Genomic DNA, 26,509 nt, shown 5'->3' with positions numbered 1-26,509 from the left:
TATTGGATGCTCTTCTAAATATGTCCTCAAAAAGTGACCGAGAAAGGGATTAACTTCTCCAAATTCCAATCTTTTAATGCTTAAAAAAATTAATTTGTTACTCTTTTCTTTTTCCTTCATGGTAAACAACTTCCTTCTCAAGTCTTTGTATTTCTACTTTCCAGATTTCTTTTTACTGTAGCAAATACCAAAGGAATAACACAAACCATTTCAGAGTAAATGATTCTATTCTTGCTCTCATTTATTAGACCATCTACGTCAAGGCTACATACATGGCAGTATTTTGGAAATGTTAACAGCTGTTAATACCTTGAAGTTGAGAAAATAAGAAAGCCAGAGAAAATATACCACAACCAGTCTGACTATATGAAAAGCTACTTAGATCTTGATTTTATATAAACATCAATTTTTACCATTATAAAAGACAACATAATTATGCTTCATTTTTCTTTATAAAATTATTTTTAACAGAATATTTGTTGGTTTTGTCATCCCTTAGGTTTCTCTGTACTGATAGAAAGTTATTTTTAAAGAAAAATATTTAAAATAATTGTTTCATAGAAACAGAAAGTCTCATTATCAAATTCTGATAAAAAAATTATAACCATGGGTAGTCTTACCATACTATTAATTTTCTTTCATCAAAGATGAATATTTAGGAAGTGTTATATTGGTAAATAAAATAAGCTGCTTAGTGATCTACAAAAGTGCCTCAATAAAGATGAGGTAGTAGTAGACTTTTCTTTTGTAAAAGGGAAATACCATCTTTAGAAGAGGTATTTATCCTGACATTGGTGTTAAGATCCCAAGCCTCATCACTGCTAAGAGAGGTGCCACTCTAGTAGCTACCTTTCATTGGAACCAAGACAATCTTGAGATCACCTAGAAAAAAAAAAGGCTAGAAGATAATGGGAACAGAATTTTCTTGGTTTAATTTTGTGATAATTGCTAAGCACTTGTTTTAACCCTATTATTGAAAAAAATTGCTTCTTTGTATTAGCAGCAGGACTGCAGGAAAGAGAAACACTACTTCAACATAAAAGCAATGATAAGAAACATGTTCTAATTTGGAAATTTGAGTCAAATTTCCTTCAATCTAGGTAAAATCAGTTTCCTACTAGAGGTAAACTAGCATCAAGAAATTAATTACTATGGACATCAGGCCAAGATGGAGGCCTAGACAGACACGCTGCGTCTTCCTCCACAACTAAGAAGGAATACAACTACTGTACCTCAAAACTAGAGACAACCAGAAGTTCCAGAAAATTGAGCTGCATTGAAGTCCAACAAAGATATAAAGAAGAAACACTCATCCAGACAGGTAGGAGGGGCGGAGAGGATGTGGTGTGGTGGTGTCAGCAGCGGCAGGCCGGCGGAAAGTGCAGTCACATGTTTTAAAAAGTTGAGAGGAACATCTGGGGAGCGCTCCCAGCACCAGACCAGACCACGCAGCTCACGGTCCCAGGGAAAATAAAGCCTCATTGCTTTTGCCTGCGTAAACCAGTGGAGGTTGGGGTGGAGGAAGAAACTGCCAGTCTCTCAGCAGAATCCACTTGTTTAAAGGGCCCCCACGTTTCGGGAGTGTCCGCAGACCCAACCACTCTGGGAACAACGGCTAGTCCCATATGGGACAGGAGAAGTGCCTAGTACAGGGGTGAGTGCTGAGCAAGTGGCATTGTTCCCTCTTGGACCCCTTCCCAATGCACAGCACCACAACGTGGTGAAGACGATCGCCCTGTACTGACGAATACTTAAGGCTCTGCCCCTTACAACGTAACAGGAGCGACGGCTCTATCTAAGACACAGAGGCAAACACAGGAGCCTGTCAAGATGAGGAGACAGAGAAGTATGGCCCAAAAGGGGGAACAAATCACGGTTCCAGTGGGAAAACTAAGCGACGAGAGAGCCAACCTAACAAACAAGGAGATAGTCAACCTAACAGACGCAGAGTTCAAAACACGGATGATAAAGATGCTCATAGGCTTGACAGGTATACATAAATACGGCAAACGGGTAAGGGAAGAAGTGAAGGCTACGCTAAATGAAATGAAGGAAAATCCACACAAAACCGATGGTGAAGGAAAGGAAACCGGGGTTCAAATCAATGATTTAGAACATAAGGAAGAAAAAGTCAACCAGTATAGAATAAGGAAACAACAATAGAAAAAAATGAGGAGAGGTTTAGAAACTTCTGGGACAACTCTGAACATGCCAACATCAGAATCATAGGGGTGCCAGAAAGAGAAGAGGAAAAGAAAGAAATTGAAAACTTATGTGAGAAAATAATGAAGGAAAACTCAAATTTGGTGAAGGAAATAGACATACAAGTCCAGGAAGCACAGAGAATCCCAAACAAGCTAGACCCAAAAAAGACCACATCAAGACACATCATAATTAAAATGCCAAAGGTTCAAGATAAAGAGAGAATCTTAAAAGCAGCAAGAGAAAAGCAGTTACCTACAAAGGAATGCCTATAAGACTATCAGCTGATTTCTCAAAAGAAACTTTGCAGGCAGAAAGGGACTGGCGAGAAGTATTCAAGGTGATGAAAAGCAAGGACTTATAACCAAGATTACTCTATCCAGCAAAGCTATCATTTAGAATGGAAGGGCAGATAAAGTGCTTCCCAGACAAGGTAAAGCTAAAGGAGCTCATCATCACCAACCCATTATTATATGAAACGTCAAAGGGACTTACTTAAGAAAAAGATCAAAACTATGAACACTAAAATGACAACAAACTCACAACTAACAACAACTGAATCTAAAAAATAAAAACAAAATCCAACTAAGCAAGCCAGAATAGGAACAGAATCATAGGTACAGGGATCATTTGGAGGGTTATCAGCTGGGAGGGGGGAGGGGGAGAAATGGGGAAATGGTGCAAGGACTAAGAAGCATAATTGGTTGGTACAAAATAGATGGGGGGAAGTTAAAAATAATATAGGAAAGGGTGAAGACAAAGAACTTATATGCATGACCCACGGATATGAACTAAGGGAGGTGGGATTTCTGGAGGGAATGGGGGTACTGGGCAGAGGGGAGCAAAGGGAAAAAAATTAGGACTACTGTAACAACATAATAAAATACTTAAAAAAAGGAATTAATTACTATAATATTAAAAATGGCAATTTACAAAATGGTAAACAGCTCATCAGAAGAAACAACTGTTTAGGAAATTTATTATTCGTTGATTCCTAAGGGGATGGATAGAATATCACTTCATTTATCTTATATTGAAATAATTGTTTCTAAAAACACTTTCCTGTTCTTGGAATCATAAATTTAAAATATTACACCTGTTGCCCAGTACTGTTCAGTATGGCATAAACCATGTGGCTCTCAAAATGTTTTCCTCTTTTCGAAGCCACAATAGACATGTTAACTCTGAAAATAGGAATAATTATTTGAAGCCTGAAGGCCAAAAAACAATATTAAACTTTCTAAATACTAAGCTCTATGTTTACTTTTGAAGATTTACTCAAGCTCAATTTAAAATAATAAAAAATTACATAGGGATTAATGAAAATTTGTGGCTGTTAATGAACTGTGGCATTTCCCCAAATAACAGGCTCAGAGTTTCTATGAAAGAGCTAAAGTGAAGCAACAGTTCATAATACAGAAAAACCGCACAGTCGCTTTAGTACTTCAGTAAGTACTAATTACTAACAGTATTTTATCATTATTTTTAAAGTTTCCAGTGAGAAAGGAACAATAGTTAGGTTCTAAAGATGGTAACTTCCAGGTTTCATGATGTCATTCACGGAGTAACAAATAAGCATGCCATATTGTAGAAGAGTAAATTCACCTCCAAAAATGTCATGTTCTCATTTGATGCTTACTGACCAGGTTAATCAAATTTAGTAACCCTGCTTTATAGTTAATATTTTATATAAAACCACATCAAGTTTGATTTTAAGCCATTTTGTTGACTTTAGTAAATTACTAAAGTCAATTACATTAATATGGACTGTGAATTAAAACACTCAGCTTTACTGAAGAATTTTAAAACAACTCTAAAAAGGGGGATGAGGAAATAATATTTTATGTATAGGAATGCCAATGGCATAGGTTAACAAAGCATTTTACATGTAGGAAATGGCACAGGATTATTTTTAAAGAAAATAATGAAATACAGATTTTTAACTGTGTTTACAAGCCTACCACATTTCCAATATCCCTGGATCATATGCAAATTACAATTAAGAAAAGAAAAATATTAACTATACACTCTGTATAATAAAAACCAAACACCTTGTCAAAAATATCCATTAACCCTTAGTGTGTAACCTTAAACAATTAGTGTATCATAATTAATAAACTGATCTGGAAGCAAAATTTAGGGCAGAGGTTTATTTTAGACTCTGCCTTTGTAGAAAAATTCAAAGTAGCATTAAGAAAAATATTTAAATTCCCATGTTCCTACCCTTTACCTAACATTGTTGTTCTGGTGCATCAATCCTGAGTACTCTAACTTTTGATTTATAGTGATATTCCTTCAGATATAATTTCATAGAAGAAGGAATTGGAAGGGCATCAATGCCATCATAAGTTGTACAGTTACAAATAACTGTTCTGCATATATGCTGCAGGGAAAAGGGGAAAGTCCGAATTAAAGGAGTGGATAAAAGTGGTTCAAAGAACATACAGGCACTTGGGTCCTTATAATGTTCTAGGAGCCCAGTAATGTCAGGAGAATGGAAGACACAAGGATCATGTGCATCAAAACTAAAGTTGTGATTCCACTGTTCAATTCTAGCGTGAAGAGAACGACTATAACGTCTAAAACTAACAGAAAATAAATAGTCTTCCTGTGCTGAGTCTCGAAGTAAAAAAGTACCCTCTGGTTTTCCTTCTAGTAAAGCTTCAGCTGCATATTTATCCATAACTCCCCAGTAACATGGATTGTTATTGATCCGAAGAAGGTCTGGTACAAGACAGTGGACATAATCAATCTGGGTGTGGTACTTAGGAGTTGTTTCCAACTGTAGGATTTCTTCATCCATTTCCCATTTGGGTTTGTTTCTTTTACTGGAACTTGTGCAAAGCGTTATAATTTCATCATCTGAATCCATATCGCTATCTTCTATACTATTATTTGAAAACAGGTTTATCACAGAGCCAGTCATAGGACCACCTCTACATGAAATATTGTTGGTGGTTATGACACAGGGCTGAACATCGGGATGTGAAAAACAGTTCACCTGTTCTTCTATGTCTCTTCTTTGTTGTAGCTGACCATCCCTCATTTCACTCTGAGACAAGTCTGTGCTTACCAATTCATCTGATTTGGGGTTTATAGGAGCAGTGTGTTGTTTAATAAAATGCCACCTAAATGCTAAATCTGATCGAGGTGGGAAAGGACACTTATCTAACATAAGTTCACTGATATGAATTTTTCTTTTGGATGGAAACCCTGAAGAGTGTCGACTACTACAATTCTTTATTGGGAAACACTGCCCCACAGCATCTTGCAGTTTCTGTTTAAGAGATCGGCCTAAAAATCTATGCCCACAGGAATGATCTAAATCCAACTCGATGGACGAACAGCTGTGCTTTCTTTCTTGGGTCTGTAAAGGAACTTCAGTTTTTTCTATAGCATTTACTGTTTCAGCATCTGAATAACTTTCATTCTTTTTTGACCAAGATAACTTCTTTCCACTCCACACATACCCATCCTTTCTGTCAGCACTTCTACTCCGACTAGTTTTGGGCTTGACATCTAAATTTTTACTATTACTTTCACTATTTTCTGCCATTTTAATAAATTATCCAAAAATTCCAGTGTTATAAATAGTTCTTTTTCAGTTTTTCTAGAAGGAAGTTTCTTCTGGGCACTTTCTGGATGTACCTAAGAAAGGAAAAAAAATAAAATTCTTAATCATTTGTCATTCACACTATATAGTTTACATATAAAGCCCCAATTAGACACAATATGAAAAATCACAATTAGTACATTAAAAAGATGGAGTACTTAAATAAAACAGCCAAGCCTCCTCTATTAGCCAAAATATATGCTCAAAATGTGAATAATTTCAAGTCTTGAGGCACATCTTATGCCAATATCTTCTTCCCTTACTTTTTTTATTTCACAGCAGACCAGTGAATTCATTTTAAGAGACAGTGGGAAATCCGTAAGCTGGTGTTTGAAGGCCACTACACTATATAGTTCCTTTACCTCCCTCCCCTTGTTTTTATTCCTGCTGATTGAAAATATGAACAGTTTTAAGTTATAAAGCTATTAAGAATTTATTAAAGAAATAAGCACCACTAACAGTACAAATGCCACAAAAGCATTCCCAATGTAGGTTTTTTTTGGGGGGGGGTACTAATTTTTATTTACCAAAGACACACATAATAGCCATCATACATTTCAGATCACTCTAGGATAACCAGGTTATCAAATTCCAGCACCCCCCAAAATATTTTTTTAGCTATCTTTTTCATGGGGAAATGTAAAATATCCACTGAAGTTTTGAAATGCTGAAAATTAAAAGAAATAAAGAAGGAAGGGTGGTAAGGGGAGAAAGAGGGAGAGAAGAAAAAAAGAGAAGGGAAGAAAGAGGAATAAACTAAGGGAGGGACAGAGGAAGAGGAGGAGGAAGTCTGAGATCCATTATGACTTCCCAGTTATCTTGGGAGTCAGAGGCCCTAGTTTTGAGAAACATCAATTTTAGTCTGAGGAGTCTATCTTCTCAGAGTAAGATAGTTATTTTCCTTTTCAAAATAGAACAGACATGTCCTTTTGTAGAGCTTCTTAACCTATCCTTGGGGTGGGAAAGGGCTAAATATGTGCTGAAGAAATCTAGCTCAGGCAAGCTCCTAAGAACAAGTTCTTGATCAATGATGAATTTTTTGGAGTTGGAGCGGTGGTATCTGGCATCAGGTAAATTTCAGTGTCTACCCACATTTTGATGCCACAAGCTTTTAGGGACTCAGGCCAACTTGAGGCAAAATGGAGTTAATCACCTTGATGAGGTTGTAATCTGCATGAAATCAGGGACTTTATGCTCTATGTCCCTTTTTTTGTCCAATATCACTAGAGAGGATGGCACACAGTATAAACGGATTGATGATAATGTACTAAAAACCATGAAGTACTATAAGCCACCTCATGAAAAAAGCACCAATTCTGACCATCTCAGACTTCCGGCCACGATGGAGGCTTAGACTGACACACTCTGTCTTCCTCCACAACTAAGTAGGAATACAACTACCTCAAAACCAAAGATAACCAGAAATTCCAGAAAATAAAACTACATGGAAGCCCAACGTATGAAGTTATAAACCAGAGGTGCTTGTCCGGATGGGTAGGAGGAGCGACTGGAGTGGAAAAGTTGGGCAGTGCTGTCTGTGCTAGCAGCGGGGATAGCGGCAGTACTGCGAGAAACGCCGGGGAACAATGCCGGCTGCAGTTGAGACCCGTCAGCTTGCCATTCCAACGCTGGGGAAGGCAGACCCCCATTGCCCCCGACTGTGAGGCCTAGAGAGTGTGGGGACGGAGAGACTCCTGGTCCCTCAGCGGAGAGTAATGGCAGGAATCCATCTTGGACCCCCGCCCCCACATAAAGCGCCACAGAGCAGTGAAAAAGGTCACTGGTCGCTGGGTAGTTGGCTGGGTAGTGATGAGTGCATGCCGCACCGCCCCATACAGCCCGCCCAGGAAGCAAAGGTAAACAGAAAACTGTCAGGCTGAAGCAGACCATGATTGAAATCCCAGTGACGCAGCTCACCAGGCCGCAGAAGAGGGACCTAACTGATGAGCAAATAAGAAATCCTTCTGAGGCTCAGTTCAGAGCTATAGTCATAAGGTGGCTTACAGAATTAACAAAAGATTTGGAACAAGACAGAGAAGGAATGAAAGCTAGTCATACTGAAACAAATGAAAACACATACGGGACAAGTGGTGAGGAAATGAAAACCAGAGATCAAATCAACAAATCGGAACATAGGGAAGGAACAAACAGTCAACCAGGGCAGAAAGAGGAAACAAAAAGGGAGGAACACGAGGAGAGGTTCAGAAACCTCTGGGACAGCTATAAGTGAACGAACATTCAAATTATAGGATTGCAAGAGGGCGAAGAAGAACTAGAAATAGAAAAATTATGTGAAAAAAATAATGAAGCAGAACTTCCCTAACTTGGGGAAGGAAATAGACTTATAGGTCCAGGAAGCACAGAGAGTTCCAGAAAAACTGGACCCAGGGAGAACCACTCCAAGACACATTATAATCAAATTCTCAAAAGTTAAAGATAAAGAAAGAATCTTAAAAGCAGCAAGAGAGAAGAAAAGAATCATGTACAAAGGGGTCCCAATTAGACTATCAGCTGATTTCTCAAAGGAGACCCTGCAGGCAAGAAGGGACTGGCAAAAAATATTCAAAGTAATGAAAATCCAAAACCTACAACCACGAATACTCTATCCAGCGAAATTGTCATTCAGAATAGAAGGGCAGAGAAAGTGTTTCCAGGACAAAACAAAACTGAAAGAGTTCATTAGATCCAAACCACTGTTATATGAGATGTTAAAGGAACTGGTTTAGAATAGGAGAATCAAAATTATGAACATTAAAATGAAAACTGCATCACAACAACGAACAACAGAAGCTAGGGAATTGAAACAAAGGCAAACAAAGTAGGCAACGAGAGTGGAAAAAGAATTATAGGAATGGCGAACATATTGTGGGGAGGTCATCAGGGAGGTGGAAGGGGTAAAGGGAGGGAGATCATACAGGAATAAAGAAGCACAGTAGGAGGGAATGGAATAGACAGGAAGAGGTTGAGAAGAACTATATGCACAACCAATGGGCATGGACTAAAAGCGGAGGACAACTGAGGGAGGGGGTCACTGTGTGGAGAAGAGCAGAGGGAAAAGAAATTGGGACAACTGTCACAGTATAATCAATAAAACATATTAAAAAAATAAATGAAATAAAATAAAACAGAAAAAAAGAAACACCAATTCTGCAATCTATGACTGTCAAGGTACCTATGAAAACTGGCAATGTTCTATATACATCTATGATTTAGATATATGACTCATGTTTAATGTTCAAGTTAAGTTTTGTCAACTCATTTCAGTAACTGGTAAACTTCACTATCAATCTAGGCAGTTTTTGGAAAATATAGAATTGGACAAAAATTTGGTATTTTCACACACACACACTTTTGTATTCTTGGTAATTTTGACAAACAAGCAGGCACATTTCTATAGGGCAATGACTTTCCTGTGAAATTGGCTAGATATACTAAAATTTACAATGGAAAATATTGAGTTTTATTAAGACTAATACTAATGATTGGTCATAGGTATAATTTACTTAACTATTCTTAGGTGGAATAAGATGTAAGTCCAGGATTGGGGGAAGGGTTCTATAATTTCAAATGTTTCAAAATCCAAGTTGAATCTTGTGATTAAGAAAATCAATCACACTCAATATTCTGATTATGATTTTCTGATTATGTCAGAGGAACATAGCAATCCCAAGAGTCAAGTAATTGTTTAGAGCCACTTGAATCCTTTTAAAGCAGTAGGGTTTCAAACAAGCATCTGTAGTGGCAAATATGATTGGCATGTGCTTAAAAGTGTGAGCTAATGACATAAACTTGCCACATAAAGTACTCCGTTTCTAAACACTGAATCGCATCTAGTGATTATACTTATTATTCTGATTTAATGAGCTCACAGACATATAATCATTTAAAGCCCATAGGGAAAAATATTTTAAAATCTAATTTTGAAAGAAACTTAGTATACCAAAATTGTACTCAGCAGTATACCTTCGTTTAGTGATTAAATTGAACTGAAAATAAACAAGCAGAAGCTGAAGAAAAAGACATTGATTAGAAGACACTTACTTGTTACTGCCGAAGAGCTTACACTTGAATATATTTTTCAAGATAAAAAATAATAAAGGGGTCTCAAGCAGATATTTTTGGTTAATACTATGTAATTTCAAATTTTTTATTCAGCACGATAAGGTGAAAAATATATCATCTAAGGTTTGAAATGCCTGGTGCTTGTACTTATTAAAAAATTACCAAAATAGCAGTTTAGTTGATATATGACCAAATTTATTCCAGTGGGTGTAAGCTCCATTTTGCCTCCTTGCTACCTCTAAATTGTCATTTCTTCCTTCATTCTGTATCACAGCTAAGCTCTCTACATCTACTGTTGATAACATTTCTCTCAATTTCTCAAATTTTCTCCCAATTTCTGCCTTCGAACACAACCAAGTCTCCTATAAAATTTTTTAGTGATTCTAATGCTTTCTTTAGTTATGACTGCTGCTTTCCATACTAAATTTCTTAATGAGCAGTGTATCTTGATTTCTCCTCAAAAACGAAAGCAGCTATTTTCTTGTGATTATAAAAGAAACAATTATCTGATCTGAAAACTTAAGTGAAATCTTTTTGCTCCACCCTTTTCTCAGACGTCATCCAGAACAAGACAAAAAATGAGAAATAAAAACACAAATCTTATCTTCAATGAAATTGGAAGATATCTATAACCTGAGTCACAAAATACAAGGACAAAATGAATGGAGGAGCAATAAGTGACTCAGCAGTGTAGAGGCAAGTAAGTGACCCCGGGTACAGAGGCAATACGGATGAGAAGCAAGCAAAGTCCAGAACCCAGAGGCAGCGGTGCTACAGAAAGTGCGGGTGGAAAACAGGGTGGGAAGCGGGGGAGGTAGGTTGAAAACCTTCCTAAGAGCTGCTTGATCCCTCTGGTTCTTACTCCCACACGTAGAATTGATGAGTTTTTTATTATTTGGAGAAACTAAATCAGAGAGCCACGGGGCTTTGGATACCAGACATAGCTAGGGTAGAGGGGAGACTTCAGATTTAAATTAGAATGAAAGTTCCCTGCTCCCCTAACAGCCAGACTAATACCTCTAATGAAAGACTGGAAGATACTTTGCTGGAGAAATAGAATGGCCAAAGAAAAAAGACTTATAGATGCTGCTCTCTGGAAATACGTCAATAAAAAGCTAGAAGGCTAGACAAACATGCTGTGAAGCCCACCAGTCTACAAGGCCCGCCGACTCACACACAGCTTTCAGGCAGTGTCACTGAGCTTCATTCGCTCTAGAAGAAGAATGCTTGCAGGTTACCAGTTTTGAAGAAAGCCTCCAACACAAACGATAGAGACTAAAACATAAGAAACGCGGAGAAAACAGTAACCGTAAAAGGAGCAGAAAATAAAATTGATTTCTTCCAAATTAAGAGACGATATTACACCTACGAATGAGTAAAAGGAGACGGGGACAATTAGAGAATAAGAAAGTTTTGGGAATTAAAAATTCGGTTGCAGAAATATTCAATAGGAAAGTCAGAAGATGAGGAAATAACAAAAAGTAGGAAAAAAAGTGGTTAACTAGACAGAAAAGCTAAGAAAATTAGAGAATCGACAGACATTTCACAGAAAATAACAAAACAGAGGGAAAAAATTATCGAAGAAACTATATTGAAAGAGCCCACATGAGTGCCCAGCAACGAACACAGGGAAAAAATATAGAAAAAGTTACAATATTCTAAAATGTTAGGACCCTTGCAATAAGGAGATACTAAAGTCTTCCTATCTTATAGGCAACAATACTGTATAATGTATGCTTTAAAATTTGTGAAGAGGGTAAAGCTCATGTTAAGTGTTCTTACCACAATAAAATAAAATAATAACTAAATAACTAAATAAAAGTACCCCCCAAATAAAGTCTTCAAGAGGAAGAAAAGTATGGAGGAAATGTCAGTGTTTTGTAGCTATATCTGGCACATTGATCCTTTTTTTTTTTTTTTTTTAACTTTGTAGTATTAGTTATCCTCATGAAAAATGTATTTGCTCATAAACTGAGGTTTGCATTGGGCTAGAGACAGAGGTGTTCTGTGATTTCTTCATTATGACCTACTTGTCTAAAACTGCCTTAGGTGCTTTACTGAAATAACATATCTAATATCTGTTTCTTTTTTTCAAAAATATGTTAACATTTATTGAGTACATATTACATTTAGAATCTGAGCTGAGTACTTTACATACATTATTTCATTTAATCTCCAACAGCCCAGTGAAACAGATAGCATCACTACCTCTACCTTACAGATAAAGAAACGGGTTTCACATAGTTAGTATAAAACTATATACTTTCTTTTCTTGACTCATTAATTATTAGATATTAGTTGAGTTCTTAAAATAGGAGGATTTTTCCTCCATTTTAGTCTTGTTCTCTTACCACTCTTTTATTATAGTTATATCACAATTTTGGCAAATATTGTTCACTGCTGAGCCATGTATTCTATTTCATAATTTTATTTTTTGTATAATGTTTGGATTTTTCAGTAACCAGTAATTACCTAATTTTTTTTCTATTGCTTCCTTATGTTCTCAATTGCATTTTCCTTAAAATCTGTGCCCTTATGGGAGGACAATCCCATATTCACGTATGGTGGATAAAAATCGGGAGGGATACCTTGGCAGCAAGGGGTCCCAGCTGCAGGAATACAGACCCTGTTACCTCTGGCTGTAAAAATCAGTGGGTGGTGGGGTGGTGGAAGAAACTGCTGGATTTTCACTGCCTAAAGGGCCCACACGACTTAGACCATACACAAATCCACCCACTCTGGGTTTCTCCATCAGGGCAGCAGCTGGCAGGGTGTCAGGTGCACATGGAATGTGGGTGAAGTGACTGGAAATACGTAGGGTGAGTGCCAGGCAAACCTTCGGAAGCCAGACAGTGGCATTGTCCCCTCTCTGAGCTCCCCGCCTCTCCAGAGCCACAAAGTGGTGAAGTGGGTCACCCTGCCCTGGTGAATACCTAAGGCTCCACCCCATACAACTTACATGTGTGCTAAGACAGGGAGTCAAAGCAGCTCTACCTAATACACAGAAACAAACGCAGGGAGGCTGCCAAATTGAGGAGACAAAGAAATATGGCCCAAATGAAATAACAGAGCAAAATCCCAGAAAAAGAACTAAATGAAATGGAGATAGCCAACCTATCAGATGCAGAGTTCAAAGCACTGGTGATCAAGATGCTCAGAGAATGAGTACAGCAACAATATAAAGAAAGAAATGAAGGTTCCACTAAGTGAAACAGAGAAAAATCCACAGGGAACCACCAATGAAGGGATTCAAACAAACGATTTGGAACACAAGAAAGAAATAAACATTCAACCAGAACAGAAAGAAGAAACAAGAATTCAGAAAAACGAGGGTAGGCTTAGGAACCTCTGGACAACTTGAAACGTACCAACTTTCGAATCATATGGGTGTCAGTAGGAGAAGAGAAAGAGCAAGAAATTGAAAACTTACTTGAAAAATAATGAAAGAAAACTTCCCTAATTTGGTGAAGAAAATAGACATACAAGTCCAGGAAACACAGTCTCTCAAACAATTTGGACCCAAAGAGGGCCACATTGAGACTCATCATAATTAAAATACCAAAGGCTAAAGATAAAGAATCTGAAAAGCAGAGTTACCTGCAAAGGAGTTCCCATAAGACTATCAGCTGATTTCTCAAAAGAAACTTTGCAGGCAAGAGGTATTCAAAGTGATGAAAAGCAAGGACCTATAACCTAGATTACTCTGTTCAGCAAAGCTATCATTTAGAATGGAAGGGCATATAAAATGCTTCCCAGACAAGGTAAAGCTGAAGGAGTTCATCATCACCAAGCCATTGTTAGTTACATGGGGATAAGTGTTTTTCAAAAACAAACAAACAAACAAACAACCAGAAAGAAAGAGAAAGAAAGAGAGAAGAAAAAGGCAAAACAACAAAACTGATCACTTCATGGTATAGGAAACATCTTAACAATTACTGAGAAAGTAGCTGTGTAAAAAGCTTATGCTATGGAGAGATCATTTTAGAAAAAAAGATATTTACAGTTTCCTTTATTATTACATAATTTTGTTATAAAAGCAGATAAACCTCATATATGAAAATCTCACATCTAGTCCTAGCTGGTGTGGCTCAGTGGACTGAGTACTGGCCTGCAAACCAAAAGAATGCCAGTTCAATTCCCAGTCAGGGCACATGCCTGGGTTGGGGGCCAGGTCCCAGTCAGGGGCATGTGAGAAGCAAACAATCAATGTATTTCCCGCACATTGATGTTTCTTTCCCTCTTTCTCCTTCCCTTCCACTTTCTCAAGAAAATAAATAAATAAAACCTTAAAAAAAAAAAAAAAAAGGATATCTCGCCCTGATTGGTGTGGTTCAGTGAATTGAGCACTGGCCTCTGAACCAAAACATCGCTGGTTCGATTCCCAGTCAGGGCACATCCCTGGGTTGCAGGCCAGGTCCCCAGTTGGGGGTGCACGAGAGGCAACCACACAGTGATGTTTCTCTACCTCTTTCTCTCTCCCTTCTTGTCTCTCTAAAAACATAAGTAAATAAAATACTTAAAAAAATAAAATCTTATCACTTTACATTAAAATACATGGAAAAAAATTTTAATCTCTTCCAGAAATTTTATTAAACCAAATTCTTAAAAATAAAAATTTCAATCACATGCTCTAGGTAAAAACATTAATTTTTAGTGAGACTAAGACTTTTTATTGTCATCTTTTTAAAGAGTAGAGATGACTTCAAAAAAAAGTGCATTGGTATCTTGCCTAGACATGTAAAATCTGAACATAAAAAAAGCATAGGACTAACTCTGAATGAGTCATTTCAAAAATAGCCTATGTTCATTCTTTTTTTTCTTAAATTGAGGTATAATTGACATACAACATTATTAGTTTCAGGTATTATTAGAATTTTATACAAACTTTTGTAAGGTAGAAGACAAAAAATATTAAGAAGATGGCTTTACTACCATTTTTAAGTAGTACAGAATTCAGAGATAGTTTGAAAGGTGCTGACAAATCAAAGCTCTGTTGGTAGATGCGAAGAGGTTTTTCTTTTTTTTTTTTTTAGAAGAAAAACAAGGGTGAAAGAATCACTTGGGAGAAGGTTGTTTTGGCCTTTGATTTCACAATTAATTTTTTATGAAGGCAACTAAGTTACATTTATTTGCAGAGCACACAGTGACATCCTTTTTAAAAATTATTATTTCTCCATGAGCCAGAGGCAAATGTCTAAAAAGCAAGTTTACATAAAAGCCTTTTTTTTTTGAAAAAGCAAATTCCCAGATTCAGTAGTCATTTGGTCCCTGGTTCTAGAACCAATTGCAATGACAGTGATAACAGAATGAATACCCAACATGGCCACTATACCCTAATAGAAGATTTAGATAACATTTAGTTGTTTCTATTGAGGCCTGGAAGGTGTTTAAGATCAAGATTTCTATAGAAACTATTTAAAAGCCCATAATTAAAAGGTTAAATTTCATTTATCTGGAAAATTCATTTATATTTTCTATGATGTTGGAAGAGATCATTATTATGTATACTAGTTAGTCATTGAACAGCTACCATATCTACAATGGTAATATACATTTAAGACCAAATTTCATGTTAACACTAAATGAAAATAAATTTGATCCTATTTAAATTTTTAAAATTCTCACCCAAGGATATGTTTTTGATTTTAGGAGGGAGGGAGGGGGAGAGAGAGAAAGAGAAACATCGATCAGTTCCCTCCCATACGTGCCCTGACTGGGGTTCAAATCCACAACCTAGGTATGTGCCCTGCCCAGAGCTCGAACCCTAAACCTTCTGGTGTATGCATGACAAGCCAACTGAGCCATGTGGACAGGGCATAAATTTGATCCTAAAAAGAATACTTTATTACATAAAAAATTCACGAATAAATTACTATTCTAATAGTATGCAGCCCAGGAACTTCCTTACCAAATCCATGATTCCACAGTTTTCCTGACCTTACATGCCCCCAAACTCCTTGAAAGCATTCTGAACGCTGTCCATGATTATCTGAGTTGGATTCTGTGGGCCATAGTTGTTGACATTTGATTATAGCCTAATATTTGTGTTGGATTCTGTGGAAATATTTAGGTTCCACAAATGGAATAACTGAACAGTAGACAACAAATGAACTCCTTGGAATGACGAAGAAAAATATATGAAAAATGGGTTTGTTCATATGAGAAAAATCTCTGAACTAAAAAATGTTTTTCTCATTATAAAAGCAATACAGGTCTATTTTGCAGTATGTATTTTAAAGTACACAGTTGACCCTTGAACAATGTTGGGGTTAGGGGAATCAACTTATCACACAGTTGGATCTTTTGGCTTTCCAAAATCTTAACTCCTAGTAACCTACTGTTGACCAGTAGCCTTATGGATAATAAACAATCAACACATTCGGCCCCAGCCCCTGTGACTCAGTTGGTTGGGCACTGTCCCGCAAACCAGAAGGTCACAAGTTCAAGTGCCACTCAGGACACATGCTGGGGCTGCAGGTTCGGTTCCTAGTCAGGGTGCGTGCAAGTAACAGACTGATGTTTCTTTCCCTCTCTTTTTCCCTTTCTTCCCCTCTTTTTAGAATCAATAAAAGAAAAAAAAAAGTCATAAGGAAGAGAAAATACATTTACAGTACTGTGCTGTATTTATGTTTATATCACCCATTTACAAAATGAATTGTCTGTCAGTACCTACATCAATATTCTCTTACTTAATAAGAAAGACCATAGATTTTTATATAGATATATATATTTATATATTACTAACAGTAGACATCAAAAATTAAATGTATAAAAGTGAAATGTATAAAAAATTCATATTTATTTATAGGTATAACAGTTCATATACTAATAACGAAGAAACGGCAAAACAGTTGCTTTATGGTAGTCTCCTGTAATTGATACCACTGCCTATACACTAATGAATGGTTATAAAATTTTTATGGTATACAGTATTACAGTCATATTCACAATACAGTGTTAGAATACATATTTAAAACCACTTACTTTTGATGATAGGCTGATAAGCAGTTTCTCCAATTATGAAAGGCATGCTAAACAGTAATGTAATTCTTAGAAAGCAAAATTATAATACATTAAGAAAATCAATACGTTATTAATTATATATAAAGTATCACTCACCTATGCCTATGTAAGGGTAATCTATCCACTTCACAATACAAGTTTTGCATATAATGAATATGTAGGCAATGATGATTACACAGAAACATTTCTACAGTTCTTGCCATACAGTAGATTTTCACACAAAGACACACACACACAACAGTTAAGTTTATTAAATGTATGATATAATGATTATTTACTATTCATTAAGTAGATCATCATAAAGGTCTTCATCCTTGTCTTTGGCTAAATAGGCTGAGGAGGTGGAAAAAGGAAGGTTGGTCTTGCTGTTTCAGGGGTGGTAGAAGGAGAAGTGGAGAAGGTGGAAGGGAGGTGAGACCAAGCATATTTGGTGTAAATTTCTGAAAATACTTTGTAAGTTCTGCCTGATATTTTTGCTTTTTCAGTTCTCTAAAAATATTTCGATAAGAGACCAACCCTTCTTTCACCATCTGCTTCAGTGTCAGTGCCTGTATCATAGAAGGGTCCATATCATAAAAGAAGTCAAAAGCCACCTTGAATAATTGAAACCTTCTGCCAGGTTGTCTAATGTCAATTTGTTTCCTGGTGCTGTTTATTCTATCTTCTTCCTCATCATCTGGCTCTGGTTTGGAAACACTCATCTCCATTAAGTCATGTTCTGTTAATTTCTCTGGTGTAGTGTCTACTAGCTCTTCATGAAAAACCTGTTCAGGCAGATATTCTTCCTTTTCAATGGTCTTCTTAATGGTGTCTGGGAACTTGTCTGCTGCCTCTTGGTTGGCAGAAGCTGCTTCTCTTTGTTATCTTGACATTTTTTAAGCCAATCTTTCTAAAATTATCCAATAATCCTTTGCTTTAAGTTGTCATATAATGACTCTGCTTTTTCCTGAACCATATTAAGAGTCTATAAGTATGCCTTTCTTATACCATTTCTGCAACCACATAAAAGCTTAATTTTCAATACGAGATAAAATGGTATCTCGTAAAAAGTGTAAGGTTTTCATGCCCTCTGGCACAGCAACAGCAAAAGCTTCATGACTTTCTTTTTCTTTTTTTACAATGGTCCTTACACTGTACTCATTTGTCTTGAAATGGTGGGCAACCACAACTGCAGACCTCAATCTATGAAACATATCAAGCAATTCAACTTTTTCTCATATCATGACTTTTCTCTGCTTCTTCGGAGTATTTCCAGGATCACTAGAGGAACTTTGTATGGGTCCCATGTTGTTATTTGAGGTTTATGGTGTTACACTAAATATGATAAAACATCTGCGAGAATCAAGAGAGATCACTTTTTTACTGTGATAAGCAATTTACTTGGGAGACGAAGTGCTCACAATGAGATGATGAGCATCACACAGGCTTTTAAGCAGGTATTCACAATAAATGAGCTCACTGCAATAGCAACAGGAAGTGGCTGTGAAATTATTACACTAGTACAGTATGTACTACAGTTAATTTTATGCAGTTATGACTTAATACTGCATTTTTAAGTTTGTTTACATTTCTCTCCATTGTAAATGGCATCATGTATGGTCTGTAAATGCTTGTGTGGGTAAGTTTTAATTAATTTTAACATTTTATAATTGATCTGTGTATGTTTTATGGTAGTAAATGTTAAAATAGACTATGTAATTATATTTTATGCATTTTCTTTTTCTTAATTTTTTGATTTTTCTAGGCTACATAGTTCATCTGTGTTTTTTCAAATTGTCACAGATCTCCAAAAAATTTTCCAATATATTTATTGAAAAAAATCCATGTATGCTGACCTGTGAAGTTCAAAACCAAGTTGTACAAGGGTCAACTGTGTCTTTTTTCATGCTACCAAGCAGGGACTTAACTGAAATTAAAAAAAAAAAAAGGAATGACTGGTTAGCACTACTGTACCCTCTTCTTGTCCCACTTTCTCCACTTACTTTTCCAATAATAATTTGCTTATGCCAGCGTTTCCCATTCTGTAGTCTTTTGGACGCTAGCTCTAAAAGATGTTAATACATCGTCTAGAGAAAGAGGAGTTTATCAAAAAGGTTTGGGAAATGCTTCTCCTTTGGAATATTACAATGCACATTTAGTAAAAGGTTTTAAGAGGTCCTTCAGTTCAGAAACCTGCTTAAGCCATAGTTTCCAATATTTAACAGCCCAAATATTTTCTGGGGGATGAATTTGGTGGAAACATTTTACATGGCCTAATAGTAACATGAGTATACATTTCCTGAGTATGCTAACTAAAGATAAAGATAAATATCTAGTAACCTGCAATTAAAGGAAGTTAATAAAGAGCAGTGATTTCAACTAGTGTACTGCAAGAATTATTTAAAACATGCAATACCTGACTATTTAGTCAGGGGCACTGACTACTTTTCCCTTAGATTGTCAAATGAAAAAAAAAAATGACAACAGCCAGCACAACAATAGCCATCCAGTGTGAATGAATCAAAATTATAACTATTTTTTGTCAGACTAGCAAACATTTTTTGCTGTGCTGCAGAATTTTAGTAATTAGTTTATGTGTGCCACAAGATGATGCTAATCTAGAGCGAAAAGAGCAGAAAACTAAGAGCTGGCAGTGCATGGATTTCTAAAAGTGGAAGAACATTAATAGAATCTTAGAAACCAGAATATTTAAGATATACTGTTATAATACTTTAAGGCCTAAATTGGATTGTACAGATATATTTTCCTTGTAATTTTTAAGTTATAAAAACAATACTTCCTCATTATAAAATAGATGGAACATCCAGAAAAGTTGTAAAAAGAAGAAAAAACAGCCCTGGCCAGAAGCTCAGTTGGTTAGAGCATTGTCCAGATAGGCCAAGTTGCAGGTTCCATCTCTGGTCAGGGCACGTACAAGAAACAACCAATGAATGCATTGATGTTTTGCCCTGGCTGGGTGGCTCAGTTAGGGGGAAGCATTGTTCTGTACACCAAAAGGTTGCACGTTCGATTCACAGTCAGGGCACATATGTAGGTACATGCATAGGTTGGGGGTTCAATCCATGGTCGGGCCCAGAGGCAACCAATTGATGTTTCTCTCTCATATCGATGTTTCGATGCTTATTTTTCTCCCTACCCCCTTCCTCTCTAAAATCAATAAACATACCCTAGGATAAGGATTAAAAAAGCAAATAAAATAAAAAAAACTTGATGTTTCTCTCCCTTTCTCTCCACTCCCCACCTCCACTACTTCTAAGAATCAATAAATACATTTTTTTAAAAAAAGAGGAAGAACTGCCCTGGCTGGTGTGGCTCTGTGGATTGAGTAACAGCCTGCGAACCAAAGGGTCACTGGTTCGATTCCCAGTCAGACCACATGCCTGGGTTGCGGGCTGGGTCCCCAGTTGGGGGCATGCGAAAGGCAACCACACATTGATGTTTCTCTCCCTCTCTTTCCTCTCTCGAAAAATAAATAAATAAAAAAGAGGAAGAACTACAGTTGATGCTTGAGCAACACATGCTTAAATTGTACGGGTCCACTTATATGAAAATTTTTCCAATAAATACCTACACTACTGTAAGTGTATTTCTCTTCCTTATAATTTTCTTAACATTTTCTTTTCTCTGGATTACGTTATTGTAAGAACATATATGTATACATATATATACATTTATATAAAATACAAAATATGTGGTAACAGATAGGCTTACGACGGTCAACAGCAGGCTATTAGTTAAGATTAGGGGTAGTAAAAACTCATATTCAGATTTTTAACTGCATGTGGGAGCAGGGGATAGTGGCCCCTAACTCCAGAGTTGTTCAGGGTTCAACTGTAATTCAATTAAGCAGTCAACTTAGACATTTTGGCTTGTTTCCTTGAAATCTTTTTTTCCTGTAAGAGCAATTTAATCTAAAGAGAAAAAATTTTAATTTTAAAGCCCCATAAAAATAACAATCTACAATTTTTCACTATATCATATTTAAAATGAAGCATGGTACAGATCAAATAGCATGAGTTGCTAAATCATCAAACATGGGTTAAAATTAAGATTCTGTCTCCTACTAGTCAACTGATTTTAAAAATCCCCTTTAGCTTTAGTATTCCCTTTGTAAAATCTGGATAATGCCAGCTGCCTTATGTTTTTACTGCCAGGATTAAAATGTACAAAAACAGCATACATTGAGTTTAATGAAAATATGTATTGGTTGCTTTCTAGTATTACTCAACTTTTCATGTAGAAGCCAATTTCTAAATATGAAAAGTGAGAAAGTAGTAAGATTAAGATTAAAAAGGAAAGAGACAGAACCAAGGCTATTTATATATAAAGCCAGAAAATCTGCACAAAAACATACGTCATAAAACTGAGGCTGAAGAGGCTTTAGCATTTCTGGAATATCATAAAGCAGCTAAGTTACTCCTGATAATGAACATGCTATTTTTAAAAAATACTATTTTATTTATTTATTTTTAGAGAGAGAGGAAGGGAGGGAGAAAAAGAGAAATACCGATGTGTGAGAGATACATTGATCAGTTGCCTCTCACATGCCCCCAACTGGGGACTGGGCACAACCTGACTGGGAATCGAACCAGCGACCTTTCAGTTTGCAGGCCAGCACTCAATCCACTGAGCCACACCAGCTAGGGCTGAACATGCTATTTTTAAAGTCTTAACATTTTAAATTCTTTGAAAATAATAGGGGTGTATGGAACCAAACTAATTATACAAGTTTTGTAGTTTTTGCAAGCTAACTTAGTAAAATGATTTCAACATAAACAGCAGACAAATAATGTTTTAAAACCGATTATAGATTATTCTTTTCATTGCTTTATAATAATTACATATGCTTATATTTAAGCTTGGGAACAAGTTTTACCTAAACTAGTACAAGGTGACTCTAGACTTAAGTTAAATTGCTTTAATATCCTGGTATGTTTCACTAAATTCTAAGTTTTATGGCAGCAGTTACGATTTGGAGAGGCAGTGTGGTAAGACTATGTTGGATTAGAAAGTAAAAGATCTGGGTTCTATTTGTAGCTCTGACATTGGTAGGAGTGTGACCTTGGACAAATTACCACCTTTCTGAGTCTCAGTTTTTTTCATTGATACAAGAATGATTATATCTATCTTGGATCCAGTATTAATGTAACAAAACAAGACTGCATTCCCTTTTATACCCTAGCAGGTTTATACAGGTGCAAGTATTATTTACTCCAAAAATAAATTTAAAAGGTGGGTGAGTTTTAGGATACTCTCAGAGGTACAAAAATCTTCAGATTTTTAAACTTCCTTCAAGGTTATTATTCTATACTGTTCTCCTGTTACTGTTACTCTCTCTTCCAGGCTATCTTTCACAGGATTAATGATTTTTATACGAAGCACATACTTTATTGAAAAGGTATTTTTAAAACTCCTTCCACAAAACAATATTGATATGCCTCTTGGATAAACTGATTCTCTAAGACAATATATTACTTTTTATGTAGATAATACCAGTGGAATGGTAATATACTCATGTTTTCTCACCCTACTGCCCTTGAGACCAACAATATTTGTGAGCCTAAGGTACTACGAGTGGTCACAACAGAGCAAAGCTACCTAACTTCACTGCGATTGAATCTGTGACCTTGGCATTATTTTAAGTGAGTTCATTCAGCTAATCCCTTCTGTAGGACATGCACTGTCCATTTGGAAAATTTTGATAGTGACATTAGTGACTGTCATTGGTTTCTTTTTAAAAAGCTATGTGATCTTAAAAAACCAGAATTTTTGCTAAAACTTAAATTACACACATTTCATTATTGCCCTATCATTGTGTACATATTTGAACGTCTGTTTTCCTCAAGAAGACCATAAACTCACTGAAGATATTAAAATTTGTAGGAATTTGACTGAAAGAGAAGCAGAATTGTGAAAACAGCAAAAAGAATACATTTTTTAATGTTTGAAAAATTTCACTGGATGATTTAAGTTGATTCTACTTTAAATGAAACCACTAAATGCCTACCCAAAGCACTCCGTTAATAACACGAGACATTAATAATAATTAGTTTTATACATCCACAAATATTTCCTATATACTTTAGCAATTCAATGAAGGTAGATATCACCTACATTTGAGAGTGAGGAATCTGACATTCTCAAAAAGTAAAGGAGCGTATGCAAGGTCACACAACGAGTAACTGTCAAAGAGTCAAAATGAAAACCTAGCGTTGTTTGACTCTAAGGACTAAGCTCTTTCCAGACATGTAAAATCTGTAAAGGAAAATTTTCTTTAACCTAAGCAAAGTGAAAGTACAGAAGTGCGAACTCCATTCATAATTTTAAAGTCAAATGGTATTATAGATATTATATTAGGGCATTTTATAGCTGTAAGTCTTGTTCCAACTTGCAAATTCTTCTCATCAAGATTTATCCATTATGTAGATTAACAATGTCAGAGTTCAGCTTGAACCTTATAGTCTAGCCAATGATATTTACTTAAATAAAAAATTATAAATCAGTCTATCTGAAAAACAAATGATCTGCAAATAACATTAAGTCATTCAAAAAACAGTCTCAGGTATCTTTCACTCTAGAGGGGATTCAACAATAGGTTGGTTATTTTCCCACAAATCCCAAGTTCTTTTTCAGCCAATCACTCTTCCTCTTCATTCATATATACCAAACCTCAGTGTCTAGCAAGCCTATTTGGAGCCCCAGGATTTAAACCTCCCTTTACACAATGCCACCGCGGTAAAAACAATACCACCACTTGTCTTAACTATGTGCTATGTGTTTGCAACCTTTCAAAATGGAAGGAGATCGAAAAACAATGGAGAACTCTCTACAACAGAAAAACGTCTCAGTCATAAACAAGGTATGACTGAGACTAAGTGGTGGGTACCACAGACACACACACACACACACACACACACGCCCAAAATCTTTGTGAAGGCTTTCATCGGAGACTGGTGTACTAACATGGAGAACCTGAAGACATAAGCAAAGCATAAACTTAACGGCCAAGACCTAAACACTTCTTGCAAGGACCGAACGAAGTATTCAACAATACACTTTAGTTCTAGCTTCTCTTTTAGATCCAAATAAGCACGTCAGTAAACTTTAAGTGGGGTTTGAACAGGTAAACCCCAAGTTATTTTCTTCTTAAGGGATATACACAGAGTCTCCAATATTAAGCGTTAATGTACACGCTATACTCCCAGGGATCGCAAATTGAGATTAAATCTTCCTTCCTTTTTAATGTCTATAAAAACAAGGTGAGGACGCGATGGGTGCCAAAATTAAAGGCTCGAGAGAGGGGTTTCGCTTTCCTCTTCTCTAGAGAAGGTGCCCAAAGATCACATTCTCCGCCCAGAGGGTGCTGGACCCGTTCAGGGTCGCGGATATGGTTGCATGTGAGGAAAACATGAAAGGTAGGAGCAGACCCCAACTGGTGGCCAGGCAGCAACCACCCTTCCCCCACTCACCTCTCCGAGCGCAGTCTAACTGGAGCTGTCGGAGTAACTGCCGCCATCACCATCGCCATCGGTCTCGGTGCTCGCTGAGGTGGAGGTGGGAGGCCCAGACACTCATGCAGGTCCTACAAGGCGGTTGCCTTTTTTCAAGTTCCCACCCCTCGGCTCAGGGTTTCAGTCTGAGAGGTCGCGGTCGCCGCCTCCACTTGCTCCCTAGACGGTACCTCCACTTCCGTGTTCGGCTCCCTCCCTTTCTCACTCTCCCAGCTGCTGGCTTTTTTCCTAGCATCTGGCGAGCGTGACGTCACCAGCCCGCGACCTGGGTCAGGACCAGCGCTGGACGTGGGCGGGTCGGCGCAGGCGCAGGTGTGGCGAGGGAGCCGGAGCGCGGGAAGCGTCCCGGCGCTGGCACGAGCCTGTCCTTTCTGCAGTTGTGGAGGCTAAGACATCTGGGTGAGTTGTGTCTTTCGCTAGCTGTGCCCAAGAGGAGAGGGCCTTCTTCCACGCTTGTTGTCTCACAGACCCTCCTTTTTATTTGCTGTGCCACTCGGGGTGGGGGGGGGGAGACTGTCCAGAGCATGCCCGGGGGTGATATTTAATACTGTGAAGAAAAGGGAAGACTAACCCCATTTCTTCCCCGGCCCCCGGCTTTCCTTTCCTTTAAAATAATATTAGCTTTTATAAAACATTTTTCAGGTAGGTGAAGGAAAAAATGCCTGCCACACAGAAGCCGATGAGATACGGACATACAGAGGGACACACAGATGTCTGTTTTGATGATTCTGGGAGGTAAAGTACTTTTGTTACAGAAACAGGGGAGTCCAAAAACAAACCCCGGAGTTTGCGGCTGGGAGATAGGCAGCAGGAAGCAGCTTTCAGGATGCCCTTGCATGCCTGGAGCTAGTGGCTGGAAACATTGTTGCAAAGATCCGCTTTACTTCCAAGACTCAGGAAGATGGGAGGGATCTTGGACTGTGGGCTGGTACGGAGGAAGCAGACAGAGCCTACGTAGGGTTCTGTGAATGGTCAGAACTGTTTGCTACACCCACTGCGTGAGAGGACGCAGGGGGAGAGAGGAGGCAGGGAGGAAGAGAGAAGGAGCTGCGGACATTTTTTGGGCTGGCTATGGCTCTAGGAGGCTCTCTCTCAGGCTCTCTCTGGCCCTCACGCCCTCACTCTCTGGCTCTTGTGGGCTCCCTCCATCTGGCTTGGAGCAGGGGTCTCCAGGCTGCTTTAAGAAGAGGCTCTTGCCAGGCTGCTTTGAGAAGGAGAGGAGATCCATGCGGTTTGCAGGAAGAAGGCAGTTTGCAAGGAGGCTGAGAATCCAGGCGGTCCTGCATTGAGGGCTGGAGGGCACCACAGCACAGAAAGGACCTCCCCAATCAGAACTGAGTGATTGGCAGCTACTGGTAAAGCTGAACTGTGCCTAGGAAGTAGGGAAATGGTGTTTCTGACTTCCGTAAGACTGGCCAGGTCTGGGAGGGGGAGACAGGACTTCGTGTAAATAAACAATTCTTTTCCTTTTCACCAAACTCTGGTATTCAGAGTTATGATTCTGGCGGCGGGCATTCGGACCCCTAACTAAACAGCCCGTGGGTTCTGTTTCAATCGGAGCAGCCCAGGGGTTCTGTTACACTTTGAGAAGCAAAAAAACGTTTCAGGTGTAAATATTGGAACACTTATTCTTACATCATATAAACCTAGAACGACTCGTACAAGCATAGAGAAATAAGGTTGAAATATAACATGGCAGGTATATTTTCCTTACATTTATTGTTCTATACAGGTCGTCATGGTAGTTTAAGGATATCACAAAAGTTAATGAGTGTAAAAATCTTACTTCCAGGGGAGCTGGAAAGATGTGAGAGCTCCCCTGTATTTTACCTTTGTTCACTTCCTTGCTGCATCTCACGTTTAATTATTTTGTCAGATCACTAGGTACCTACTTGTCATATTCAGTGGCCCATTCTGTCTTTTTCGTAATTTATCCTCCCTTGGCTATTGTGCTGTTTCCTTTTTTGTTATTTTTAACTTTTTGTTGGCTTTTTCCCCCTAACTTATTTCCTCTGCTTGATTCTTATGGTGATATTTTTCTAAGGTTATTCAGGACTCTTATCTTTCTAAATGCCATTCCTATGCACTGTCCAATTGT

At 37.6% G+C, this 26,509-nt stretch overlaps 2 protein-coding genes across 2 annotated transcripts in view; one reads left to right on the top strand and one right to left on the bottom strand.

Annotated features, from left to right (window-relative positions):
* Nucleotides 1-4,243: 4,243 nt before the first annotated feature.
* Nucleotides 4,244-24,637, bottom strand: SOCS4 (suppressor of cytokine signaling 4). Its single transcript, XM_090270909.1, has 2 exons — nt 24,370-24,637; nt 4,244-5,850 (listed from the first exon to the last, which is right to left on the bottom strand). The coding sequence occupies exon 2, from the start codon at nt 5,756-5,758 to the stop codon at nt 4,433-4,435; it is 1,326 nt and encodes a 441-aa protein (XP_090127035.1). The 5' UTR covers nt 5,759-5,850; nt 24,370-24,637; the 3' UTR covers nt 4,244-4,432.
* A 421-nt stretch (nt 24,638-25,058) lies between these two features.
* WDHD1 (WD repeat and HMG-box DNA binding protein 1) overlaps nt 25,059-26,509 on the top strand; it is a 62,505-nt gene continuing 61,054 nt past the window's right edge. The window contains exon 1 of the mRNA XM_090270908.1: nt 25,059-25,146. Coding sequence (XP_090127034.1) covers nt 25,070-25,146 — 77 coding nt within the window. The 5' untranslated portion in view covers nt 25,059-25,069. The remainder of the gene's footprint in view (nt 25,147-26,509) is intronic.

This window comes from Furipterus horrens, unplaced genomic scaffold (assembly GCF_987537825.1).
Source record: "Furipterus horrens unplaced genomic scaffold, mFurHor1.1.pri manual_scaffold_3, whole genome shotgun sequence".
Lineage (NCBI taxonomy): Eukaryota > Metazoa > Chordata > Mammalia > Chiroptera > Furipteridae > Furipterus > Furipterus horrens.
Note: the sequence above shows the minus strand (reverse complement) of the source record. Positions and strands in the feature narration are given on the sequence as shown.